This window comes from Nerophis lumbriciformis, linkage group LG33 (assembly GCF_033978685.3).
Source record: "Nerophis lumbriciformis linkage group LG33, RoL_Nlum_v2.1, whole genome shotgun sequence".
In the NCBI taxonomy this organism is placed as follows: Eukaryota; Metazoa; Chordata; class Actinopteri; order Syngnathiformes; family Syngnathidae; genus Nerophis; species Nerophis lumbriciformis.
This window is the reverse complement of record NC_084580.2, coordinates 18,297,559-18,310,272: the sequence shown is the minus strand read 5'-3', so window position 1 is coordinate 18,310,272 and position 12,714 is coordinate 18,297,559. Positions and strand designations below refer to the sequence as shown.

General features: G+C 38.6%; 1 protein-coding gene across 2 annotated transcripts; it reads left to right on the top strand.

Moving 5' to 3' along the window:
• The first annotated feature begins 447 nt into the window (after window positions 1-447).
• On the top strand, window positions 448-5,441 carry LOC133575551 (uncharacterized). Of its 2 annotated transcripts, XM_061928213.2 has the most exons (8): window positions 448-1,042; window positions 1,459-1,544; window positions 1,638-1,858; window positions 2,328-2,503; window positions 2,888-2,962; window positions 3,357-3,471; window positions 4,220-4,410; window positions 5,294-5,441. In XM_061928213.2, exons 3-7 carry the CDS (start codon window positions 1,687-1,689, stop codon window positions 4,330-4,332), a joined length of 651 nt encoding a protein of 216 aa, XP_061784197.1. In that variant the 5' UTR covers window positions 448-1,042; window positions 1,459-1,544; window positions 1,638-1,686; the 3' UTR covers window positions 4,333-4,410; window positions 5,294-5,441. The 2 variants fall into 2 exon arrangements, with proteins under 2 accessions (XP_061784197.1, XP_061784198.1); XM_061928214.2 differs by lacking the exon at window positions 448-1,042 and having other exon boundaries at window positions 1,175-1,544.
• Window positions 5,442-12,714: the final 7,273 nt, after the last annotated feature.

The window sequence follows — 12,714 nt, the reverse complement described above, 5'->3', positions numbered from 1 at the left end:
CACGAATGGCCCTCGGGCCGCCCTTTGGACATGCCTGGCTTAGACGCTACAATATGACTTATGTAAAAGGTTCATCTTGTTGTTGTGTATTGTTCCTATAAAGTGTGTGTGTGTATTATAATAAAGCTGCTTCAAAAAACATGCCCTGCAAAAAATGTTCTATAGAATCTCTATAGAAATATATAGAACGCTATAGAATTTCGTCGGAATTTCTTTAGAACTGAAGATTCTATAGAATATGTATTCAAAATTCTATAGAAATTCTATAGACATCAGCTTCATGTGCTGGAAGGTCTTTTCACTGTTCTATAGAGCTGGGAATTCTATAGAATATCCTATAGAAATTCTATAGACATTACATTATCTGATGAAAAGTCCATAGATTGTTCTATAGAACTGGGCATTCTATAGAATGTCTAACAGAAATTCTATAGACATTACTTTATCTGCTGAAAGGTCTATAGATTGTTCTATAGAACTGGGCATTCTATAGAATGTCTAACAGAAATTCTATAGACATTATCCTTTATCTGCTGAAAGTTCTATAGATTGTTCCATGGAATAAAATTCTATAAAATGGCAGCAGCGCTATCACCATAGCATTGATTAATCTCATTAAGTTGATTCACCAGACTTGAGCTTGTTTTTTGAACAATGCAGGATGTCTCCCTCAATTATGAAAATGTTAATTTTGTATCATTCAAAATTGTGAGGTGTCATTTCAAGGCGGACACCCAGAACTTCGGCAGACTTTATTTTTAAAAGTATATTTATTCCAATAAATCAATTTATTTTTATTTTTAGAGTTTTTGAGTTATCTATAAGTAAAAAGTGTGAATATTTTCGTAACTTACTTTTTTATGTGATAAAATTAATTTTATTGGACTTCCAACATAAATTGATTTAGCAAAACTCAGTTCAAAGGTTTAAATCAGACCTAAAACGTCAGGACCCGCCCACGTACCTGCATGCAGCTGTGGAAGAACAAGCCCAGACACGTTTCTTCACGGAGCCCAATAGGAAAACACTTTACCGAACTCATGTAAGTAACAATTTATATTGTTAAAAGTCAGTATTTGCCAGGATTTAAATGTATACATTTTCAAAAGCATGGTGCAATGTTAGATAGAACTGCTCTCGTTTTGTTATAAAATAACAAAACTGTTTTAAGGCTGCAATCACAACCAAATTCATGTATAGTTGGTAATAATCGCGTTGTATCAATGTTTCTCATATCCGACACTAATAAGTGCGAATATGTTTCAAATCAACTTTTTTTTTTAATTATTTATTTTTCCCCTTCGCGCTTGCCGTAGTTGCAAAGCAGATTTCGCGGGCAGTTTGAGTTGGTGATGGCGGCCACAACGTCCATGTTGACTTCACTCGCTCTTTCTAAGCTGCCCAAGTCACGTCGGAGTTCATTGACGGTAACTTTGTTGGCTTAAACATCACATTTAGGTTTAGGGTCTTCTAGGCGCGATGCGAGACGTCACAAGCGGGCTAACGTTGAGCCAAACAGCAGCTTCGAGGCACGGGCGGAAATGGTGAGCTAGCAAAACTAGCCTCATTTATTATTATTAGTAGTATTATTATCATCCCTCCATTGTTTGTAACGTCAGGCTTGTGTGATCACACAGAGAAGGAGTTTGGCCCCCAGTCAGGTCGCCAAACGGAAGCAAGGGGAGGATGATCATCGAGACGAAATATAGTATATTAACCACGAGCGGTTCTCGAGAGAAGATGAATGGAGAAAATTGGGACAGTGATGAAGAAGTCCAAGTTCCATGGCCACTCAACAAAGCAGGAGGAAGGAAGCAGTCACAAACCAAATACGTGGCAAGAATTCTGAGATTTGGTGGTAATTAATAAACAGTTGAAAACTTTTCAATTCAATTCAGTAAAAAGTATACGTTTTACCAGAAGTACATATAAATATAGATATATTTAATGTACTTCTGATTTTACACTTTGAACTTTCGACTTTGTTTATGTAAAGTTAAATTTAATTAATATAATTTTTTTTCTTCCATGATTGATAGTAATTTCTCATCAGTGCAGCCCTGGTATACTGAATGTTTCAATCTGCAATGCTGAGGTGATTGTCATGATAGTACAGACTTAACCTTGACAATTTTTTAATATGGCTGTAAGCCTGTAAATAAGGGAAAGTACGGTAAGGTGAAATTTGTTTCTCGCTGAGGTGAATTTCTGAATCATCAGAACTGTAGGTATACCAAAGTAATTTAGTGATAACAATCTGCTGCTGAAATGTATGACTAACTGTACAGTTTAATTTAGCTTAATGTGGCACATTTGTTTTTACACAGAAGACACACGTGAACTGACGCCATATTTGAAAGCCGCTCAGGATGGCAAGGATGTACCCCTTACTGGTGATTTGGAATATGGCAGAGGCAAGAGAAACAAACAGCCAAAGTCTTGGTCATCAGACAGTGAGAGCAAGGATGAAAGTGTTGAGGAGACTCTATCTGACAGACAGCAGGTACTTTTATTTCAGTGGTGTTGTCGCGATATGACCGAAATAGTGTTGAAAGCAACGTTAAACGTTAATTCACTCACTCACTATTTCAGTGGTGTTTCAACTGTGTGAGGTTTTGTAGGATTCAATCCCATACTTTTGAAGTACCTTGTCAGTTTTTCTTTATCATAAAAGTTAATCAAATCATGTTTCATTGTAGGCTTTAAAGTTATTGAATATTTTGATTCAATTCGACCAACTCAGACAGAATAATATTCAAGACAAATTGAGGTGTTGACAGACTTTCTGCATGTACTCGAAAATCTATCATTTCTGCAAACATATTTCTTCACTTCAATGGCATATAAAAGAACTGAACACGTTTTCTTGTTAATCTTGATTTTTCAGAAGAAAAAGAGGAAAGTAAGCCGTACAGCTGTGGGATATGATGCTCGGGCACAATTGAAGGCCCAACTTGCTGCTGTGAGTACATGAATAGAATAGAATAGGATTTTATTGGTTAATCAAAGCACCCTCTCGAGGCAAACAATCACAAGTGCCTAGCATTCATTTGAAATCGAGGACGTAAAAATTGCATCCCTGGCAACTGGTTTAAAACACAAGTTTATACTTTTACTTATATGAAAATAACACTACAAATACCTGATGAACAGTGCCTACTGTGTGAATGGCTTACTGCTACATGTACATGTAGCATATTCAAATTAATGTGCCTACAAGGTTGCTTATACATGTAAAACTTATATGGTGCTGTCAGGGCCGTATCCAGGACAAATTGCTTCCGGAAAACATATGAGCGCCCAAATTAATCATAATACAAATTATTTCATTTGATTTACTATTTTGACATTTTCAGCTGGGAAGAACTTCACCGAAAGATACATGTACAGAAATGGAATCCCTGAAGAAGGAAGTCCTCCAGTTGAGAGAGGAAAACAAATCCCTTCGAGATGCATTGAGGGTTGTTGAAGGTAGGTTTTCTTATTCTAGAAGTATGTTATTGTAATTATCATAGGTTGATGGAAAATATGCTTACATGTCGATGTATGAAATAACTTTCTTATTACTGTATTTTCATCTAACTTTGGCCTACGGGTATTGTCGTCATGTACGGCTGTCCATCCGTCACCGCAATATTTACAGAATCGTTTCATGTACGGAAACCAAACTTGTTACATCTATTTATCTTAGTGTAACAAGAAGCCTATCGAAAATGAGTCGTCTCGGACAATATTTTCCAGAGTTATGCCCCTTTTTTCCAATAAAAATCCATTTATGATTTGGGATAATTTCAGAACTGTTGCATATACAACATCCTAAGTTGTGATGTCCTCCCCTCTAAATAAGGGGAGGACATATGGTACTTGTTTGTTTGTCTGTCTGTCCGTCCGTTTTTGTGTGTTTCTCTTATATTAGCAAGAGTTACGTCCCTTCCTTCTTGATATTTTGTCTCAGCTGGATATCTGATTAATACTTGACCGACAAATATTAAATCTTCGCGTGGTCAGGATGAATTAATATATATGGTTATATATATTTTTCATCTTTGATTGCTTCCTTACCATGTTTCCCTTGACTTGAACAAGATTCCTATCAAAATACCCTTACATTATGATAGCTGGGGTTAGAGCCGAGCGGTTTGGATATCGCCAGCTTCATGTTATTAATGTATTTTTTTTTTATTGTGTCTGCATCACAATGTACTTTTTTCTATTAAAGGACTTCCTGGCCTGCTAATGAAGATGGACGACTTATCACGTCAGGCAACAATACTATCAGCTCGACGTCCTGCTGTCGCTCTGCCAGAGAGGAGCTGGCCAACAGCAGCTTGACAGGAAAAAAATCCAATGCTTTTAAGGATAAGCATGAGAAACCAAAACTGGATGACAAGAAAGTGTCTGCTATTATTGGTGAGTATAAGTTAAATCAATCTGATTAAAACCATATCCACATCAGGGAAGTGGATCTGACCCTTTTCCTATCTCCAAGTCGTTCCGTGATCGTTTGGCATGAAGTATAGATATCCATAGCTTCCAGTCTGCTTGGTCCATGAATTGACTGCGAGATGTTCGTTTTGACAGATTTATAGGCATGGGTGGTCACATTAGCTTTGATCTCGTCGGAAACCAACATCAAGTGACAAAGCAAAAACCGCAGCGCACGGATATCTACACCTTTTTCTCGTTTGATATCTTATATCGGCATTCTCCGCCTTACTATTTAACAACTAGCGTCGGGAATTTCCGTGAGTTCTGCTGCAAGTTGAGAAGTGAACGACTTTTAGATAGGGAATGTGTCAGATCCCCTTCCCGATGTGGATATGGTTTCAATCAGATTGAAGTTAAATATTTTTATTAGAATTCTATTAATGCACTTTCGTGATTGTTCGAACGCCATTGGGGACACCCATCAAGTACACAACAAGATTCACAAGAAAGTGAAATCCTGAAAATAATTTGAAAAATATTTCACACACTGAATGGATTTTCTATATAGCTAATGAATAGTGTACATGCACTGTCAGAATTTGATACAGATTTGTTGCAGTTCGTAAAGCCTGGCATGATTGCACCACATATGATTTTGTGTGCGTCAAGCAGTGCAAGTGCCTTACAGCATAGAAACGCGTGATATGCAATGTATGCAGTGTGTTGACTATCCATTGCATTGATTAAATGATAGACATCACTCTCTTTATCGAGCTGAAAAATGCCATAGTGTAACTCATTGCATGACAGCTAGTGTCTTGGTGTCTGCAGACACTAATTCTGGTATATTTTATTGATCTTTCAGATTTTGTGAAGAAGCTCCATCCCTCAAGTGAAGCAAATGTGATAAAGAAAATCATTGGAGTGAAACTGAACATTGCGCAGAAAATGGGAAAAAAAGAAGGCCTCAGAAACAAATTCTGCTGGACGTCTAGCCGTCTCTAACAGTCGGGGAAGCGCGGTGATCATGTTGATTTATGCTGCTGACATTTATTTATTACGTCAAGATTTGAGTTACATGTATATAATAAATACAAGTCAACATTCATTCAACTGCAATATTTGTCTTTCTCCATTGCCAGTGTTAGACCACAGATTTTGTAGAATGCCTGCCCAATCATTTCTACATCATTCTGAACCGTATTCCACAGAAAGCCATTCCATAGGAGCCTGTTCTATAGAACTACTCTTTAGAACTTTCTTCTATAGCACTATTCTTTAGAGGAGATCTATAGAACCATTCTTTAGAACCCTGTTCTATAGAACCATTCTTTAGAACCCTGTTCTATAGAACCATTCTTTAGAACCCTGTTCTATAGAACCATTCTTTAGAACCCTGTTCTATAGAACCATTCTTTAGAACCATGTTCTATAGAACCATTCTTTAGAATCCTGTTCTATAGAACTTCGGTCCTAAAGTTCATTAGAAATTCTATAGAACTTCGGTCCTAAAGTTCATTAGAAATTCTATAGAGATATTCTTTAGAAATTCTATAGAACATTTTTTGCAGGGTGGGCTCTTGTGTAAACAGCATTGTGTGCGTTCCTGACTAAAATGTAAGTATACGTCGAATATAGCACGGTTATTAATGCTAAAATGCCTATAATGTGTTAGATGTAGCCTTAAACGAGTGTTTGTTTGCAACAATGTTTCTGCTTGACGACATAATTCGCCAGCTCAACTTTCGCCCTGTTAATACTTCTTCTTACACAGTAGTTACCCTATTCTACCACTAGATGGCGACACAGACCACGTTTAAAGCACTGTCTAAATCAACAGTGCTTATTCCCCATTCATCTCTAATGGACTGCTTTAATAGTCCATGTACATTTGTTTGTATATTAGTTTTATAACACATTGTAGAGTATATTATATTATATATAATATTATATATATATCCTGTTGTTTTATTGCATATTATATTGCTTAAATGTATCCTAATCATTGTTTGTATGTGTTCCCTTTAGACCACACATCACACACACCTATACTACAATTGTTCAACTTCATCATTAAAGAGTGCCTGAAAGCCTCTCTGTGCCCTACTCTCTGACCAGAGTCCTTGTCCTAAGAAGATATCAGACCAGCATTCCGCATCCAGAGTAACCTACTCTATCACAGGGAATATACAAAGTATTTTGCTTTTATTTTGTTTTTATTTTCCTGCAGTATTGTTGTCTTTTAAATGCTACTTTCTGTATATGTTGTGTTCTATCTGTGTGAGTTAAACAAATATTTCAACTGAAACCATCTCAGGCTTTCTTGTAGCAGTGAATGTGTACCGTGATGAAACTGTACCCTTTCCTATGCAAACTTCTCATAACTCCTTCAATCAATCAATCACACATTGTTACAAACTGAGAGGAACATCAACCTCAAACTGTCTCGTTTTCATGAAGAATCTAAATCAAAGCATTGCATCATCCCCACAAGACAAAGCATCTTCCTATTGAAGAAAAGTGTTAATAATGAAATATAAAGTTAGTAAAGATGTGAGAGTAAGAAGTAAACAAACATTGAATCAATTATAATGAAAAATGAGGTAAAAGGCAACGTGAATGTTAAACTAAGCTCCTGCCTCTCGCCTACACGTCAATTTATCGTGCAGGAGCCAAAAGTCACCAGCAGATGGCAGTACAGTATTGTAATGTCCTACATATAGTACCATTGAAATGTTGCTGGTCATACAAATAAAACACACAATCCTCTGTTTTTGTCAAAATACCTCTAGTAGTGATACAAATGTGCTCCGACAAAATCAATCAATCAGTGTTTATTTATGTAGCCCTAAATCACAAGTGTCTCAAAGGGCTGCACAAGCCACAACGACATCCTCGGTACAGAGCCCACATAAGGGCAAGGAAAAACTCACCCCAGTGGGATGTCGATGTGAATGACTATGAGAAACCTTGGAGAGGACCGCATATGTGGGTAACCCCCTCCCCTCACCGAATGCAATGGCTGTCGAGTGGGTCTGACATAATATTGTGAGAGTACAGTCCATAGTGGATCCAACATAATAGTAAGAGTCCAGTCCATAGTGGGGTCAGCAGGAAACCATCCCGAGCGGAGACGGGTCTGCAGCGCAGAGATGTTCCCAACCGATCCACAGGCGAGCGGTCCACCCCGGGTCCCGACTCTGGACAGCCAGCACTTCATCCATGGCCACCGGACCTGTGTGTCTCCCTCTCCACAAGGGATAGGGGGAGCAGAGGAGAAAGGAAAAGAAATGGCAGATCAACTGCTCGAAAAAGGGGGTCTATTTAAAGGCTAGAGTATACAAATGAGTTTTAAGATGGAACTTAAATGCTTCTACTGAGGTAGCATCTCTAACTGTTACCGGGAGGGCATTCCATAGTACTGGAGCCCGGATAGAAAACGCTCTATAGTCCGCAGACTTTTTTTGGGCTCTGGGAATCACTAATAAGCCAGAGTTCTTTGAACGCAGATTTCTTGCCGGGACATATGGCACAATACAATCGGCAAGATAGGATGGAGCTAGACCGTGTAGTATTTTATACGTAAGTAGTAAAACCTTAAAGTCACACCTTAAGTGCACAGGAAGCCAGTGCAGGTGAGCCAGTATAGGCGTAATATGATCAAACTTTCTTGTTCTTGTCAAAAGTCTAGCAGCCGCATTTTGTACCAACTGTAATCTTTTAATGCTAGACATAGGGAGACCCGAAAATAATACGTTACAGTAATCGAGACGAGACGTAACAAACGCATGATAAATGATCTCAGCGTCGCTAGTGGACAAAATGGAACAAATTTTAGCGATATTACGGAGATGAAAGAAGGCCATTTTAGTAACACTCTTAATGTGTGACTCAAAGGAGAGAGTTGGGTCGAAGATAATACCCAGATTCTTTGCCGAGTCGCCTTGTGTAATTGTTTGGTTGTCAAATGTTAAGGTGGAATTATTAAATAAATGTCGGTGTTTAGCAGGACCGATAATCAGCATTTCCGTTTTCTTGGCGTTGAGTTGCAAGAAGTTAGCGGACATCCATTGTTTAATTTCATTAAGACACGCCTCCAGCTGACTACAATACGGCGTGTTGGTCAGCTTTAGGGGCATGTAGAGTTGGGTGTCATCAGCATAACAGTGAAAGCTAACACCGTATTTGCGTATGATGTCGCCTAGCGGCAGCATGTAGATACTCAAGAGTGCAGGGCCAAGAACCGAACCCTGAGGAACTCAGCATGTTACCTTAACATAGTCCGAGGTCACATTGTTTTGGGAGACGCACTGCATCCTGTCAGTAAGATAAGAGTTAAACCACGACAAGGCTAAGTCTGACATACAAATACGTGTTTTGATACGCTCTAATAAAATATTATGATCGACGGTATCGAAAGCAGAGCTAAGATCAAGAAGCAGCAACATAGATGACGCATCAGAATACATCGTTAGCAATAGATCATTAGTCATTTTTGCGAGGGCTGTCTCCGTAGAGTGATTTGCCCTGAACCCGGATTGAAAAGGTTCACAGAGATTGTTAGACACTAAGTGTTCATTTAGCTGCTGTGCAACAATTTTTTCGAGGATTTTCGAAATAAACGGAAGGTGGGACACCGGTCGGTAGTTTACCATGAGGTCAGGATCGAGGTTAGGTCTTTTGAGCAGAGGATGAATAACCGCTTTCTTGAATGCGAGGGGAACAGTGCCGGAGGAAAGTGATACGTTTATAATAATTAGCACTGATGGACCTAATAATACAAAAGGCTCCTTGATAAGTTTCCCAGGAAGTGGGTCAAGTAAACATGTTGTTTGTTTTATCCCACTTACACGCCGTAATAGTTCCTCTAATGTTATTTCATTAAAAAGAGAGAGACTATTTTGTATTGCAGTATCCGTCGTATATACAGTCGTATCTCTGTTAATAGAACCCAGTTGTAGCTGGGATGCGTTATCTTTAATCTCCTTTCTAATGAGTTCAATTTTCTTATTAAAGAAATTCATAAAGTCATCTGCCGAGTGGGTGGAGCTATTGGGAGGAGTCCCTTGTTGGGTTAGCGATGCTACTGTACTAAACAAAAATTTAGGGTCGTTTTTGTTGAGGCGGATGAGATTTGAGTAATATTTAGCTTTAGCTAAGGTAAGCATGCGTTTATACGATATTAAACTATCACTCCATGCTTGATGGAAAACCTCAAGCTTGGTCGCGCGCCATTTGCGTTCCAACTTTCTACATGATAATTTATGGGCTCTGGTTTCTTCTGTAAACCATGGGGTGCGCCTTTTAGGGGCCCTTTTTTGTTTTAGCGGTGCTATACTATCAATGGTTTCGCGCAGGGTATTGTCAAAGTTGTTAGTTAGGTTATCAATAGAGCCGACATAATTTGGGAATGGTGCCATTACTGAAGGCAGTAGGTCAGCAAGAGTCATCGTTGTGGCAGCATTAATGTTGCGGCTGCTATAGCAGTTATTATTATTATTAGTTTGTTGACAATGAGTCAGAACTTCGAATTTTATAAGGTAATGATCGGACATTACTTTTGTATACGGGAGTACCATAACTTTGGAGGTGGTGACACCCCTGACCAGCACTAGATCTATCGTATTACCGTTGCGATGCGTAGGTTCATTTATTATTTGTGTAAGACCACAGCTATCAATTATAGTCTTTATAGAGGGTCCGATGGGGTATTCATATGGATATTAAAGTCCCCCATTATGATTATATTGTCTGCGTGCGTCACTAGATCAGCAACGAACTCTGAGAATTTATTGATGAAGTCCGAGTCTGGCCCTGGGAGGCGGTAGATAACAGCCAGGTCGAGAGGCAGCGGTGCGACAGACCTCATAGTAAGCACCTCAAACGATTTGTATTTATTATTTAGGTAAGGGTAAGGTTAAAGTTTTCATTGTATATTAGTGCGATCCCCCACCCCTTTTGAGGGGACGGGCAATATGCGCATTCGTATAGTTAGGAGGAGATGCCTCATTTAGCGCAAAAAAATTGTCTGGTTTGAGCCAGGTTTCGCTAAGACCAATGACATTAAGATTGTTGTCTCTAATGACCTCATTAACTAATAACGTTTTGGGAGACAATGATCTTATGTTTAAAAAGCCCATATTATAAGTATTGGGCTGTTTTGACGAGTTTTTGTTTAAATTATCCGTGGTAGCAATATTAATAATGTTGCGTTTATTATACGTAGTGCACTTTAAGTAGTTTCGACCATATCTAGGAATTGATGCGATAATAAAAGTGGGTCTTAAGACGAGACTTAAAACACTCCACTGTGGGAGCAGTTTGAACATGGAGGGGCAGAGTGTTCTAGAGCTTAGGGCCGACCACAGAGAAGGCCCTGTCTCCCCTGGATTTAAAGGCACGCTGGAAAAAGGTTGACATAGCGTGTAAAGTAGTCCATGACCTGAGATGTAACAGGTAGCTCATTAATATTCATAGCGGCAGATCCTATCATGTTGAAATGTACCATCTTTATCTTTCATGATGGTCACCGCGGTTAAGCGACTTGGATCAAGCGTCCAGTCAATGTTTGGCTTTACCGTGTCTAATTTCACATTTCACTTTCCTTTTCTTGGATGCTTTGCCACCAGAAGATTCAGCCTCATGCTTTTCCCCTCCTCCCACTTTTAGCACTTTGGCCACAGCGAGTCAATCACATGAATTGTTTCAGCTTTAGTTTTTACTTCCTGATCCAACCCTGGCTTGGAATCTAACCCTGGCTTGGAATCTAACCCATGCGTGGCAGAACTGCCAAATGTGATTAACTATCATTAACAGAAATACAACTATAACATCGGTGAAGTCAGCACAAAGCGTCAGATGGACAGAACAACTGTGCCAAGAGCCAAGGTCAAAGATTTTCTTCTGCTTGGAGACGGCACATATCTAACATTAACATACACACCTTGATGAGTTACCCACTAGATTTCTAAAGTCTGTGCTGAGCAGTTTGTCACCACAATTCCTTCATCTAGTTAACGTCTCACTTCAGACTGGAACATTTCCAAAGGTCTTAAAGGGGCTGTTTGCAACATTTACACAGATGTCTAGAGGGCGCTAAATTTCCAATTGATTTCACACAGCATATCCCTCCTTTCTTTCGGCTTCTAGAACGTAATGATGTAACTACATACGTACGTAACACATGCATTAGCTTTAAGTGTTGTTAGCTAATAATAGCGACTTGAATAGTTAGCGTTAGCTGTCATTGAATGTAAATCCTATCTTAACAATAAAATGATTGCAAATGGTTTGTTGCCTCTCTTGGACTGCTTTTGTACGTGTGCACGCCTTCTCTGCACGTACGTGTTGACCAGACAGGGTGAGTGACCGCCGTAAACACCAATCATTTTATACTGGTAACATTTTTTATTGAATTCAATTCAAATGTTATACACTGATATTAATAGTTGAGTAGCTCTAGACTAGATTCATCTACATTTGATGTCAAAAGAGGAATAAGACAAAGCTGTGGAAGATCACCTTTACTATTTATAATGGTGGCAGAAATGTTAGCTATTTTCATGAAGAACTCTTTTATAGAAGGCATTCAAGTGATGGGAAATGAGATATTGATAAGTCAACTTGCTGATGAAGCCACACTTTTTTTTGAAAATCATCATCAAATCCTTTTGGCCCTACAAGCTATTGATTTGTTTTCTACAGCTTCTGGACTGGACTTCAACATGGACAAGTGTGAAATCCTCACCTTACACCATTGTCCAAGCACAACATTGCACAATATCAAAGTGAAAGATGAGGGCAAATATTTATGCATTGTTTAATGTATTATAAATAAGATCAAAGCAGATAAGGTCAACTTGGAAAAGCGTATATTGATGGCTGTAAATCAATCCTAAACAGGTGGCTTCAGCGGGACTTATCCATCTTTGGAAGAATCTTGCTGACTAAAATGGATAGCATGTCCAGACTTATCTACCCGGCTTGTTCCCTGCCTACTACAACCAAGATTGTCACAACTATTGATGGCGTCAACCTAATATTCATGTGGAAAAGCAAATGTCATTATATAAGAAAAGTAGCAATGATTAAATGTGTTGAAGAGGGTTTTAATATGATTGACTTGAATCTAATGATTGGAGTCTTAAAAGTAAAATGGTTAAATATTATCTTGTGAATTCACATTCAATATGGTGTATAATTCCAAATGCCGTATTCCAGAGATTGGGACGTATACGTTTTTTGTTGTGACTTTCATGTAAATTCATTACCACTCAAACTGTTTAA

Coding starts and splice junctions, on each gene's coding strand:
- LOC133575551 (XM_061928213.2), top strand. CDS start 1,687: ATGATCATCGAGACGAAATATAGTATATTAACCACGAGCGGTTCTCGA. Junction 1,859..2,327: donor AAGAATTCTGAGATTTGGTG/GTAATTAATAAA, acceptor GTTTTTACACAG/AAGACACACGTGAACTGACG. Junction 2,504..2,887: donor CTCTATCTGACAGACAGCAG/GTACTTTTATTT, acceptor TTGATTTTTCAG/AAGAAAAAGAGGAAAGTAAG.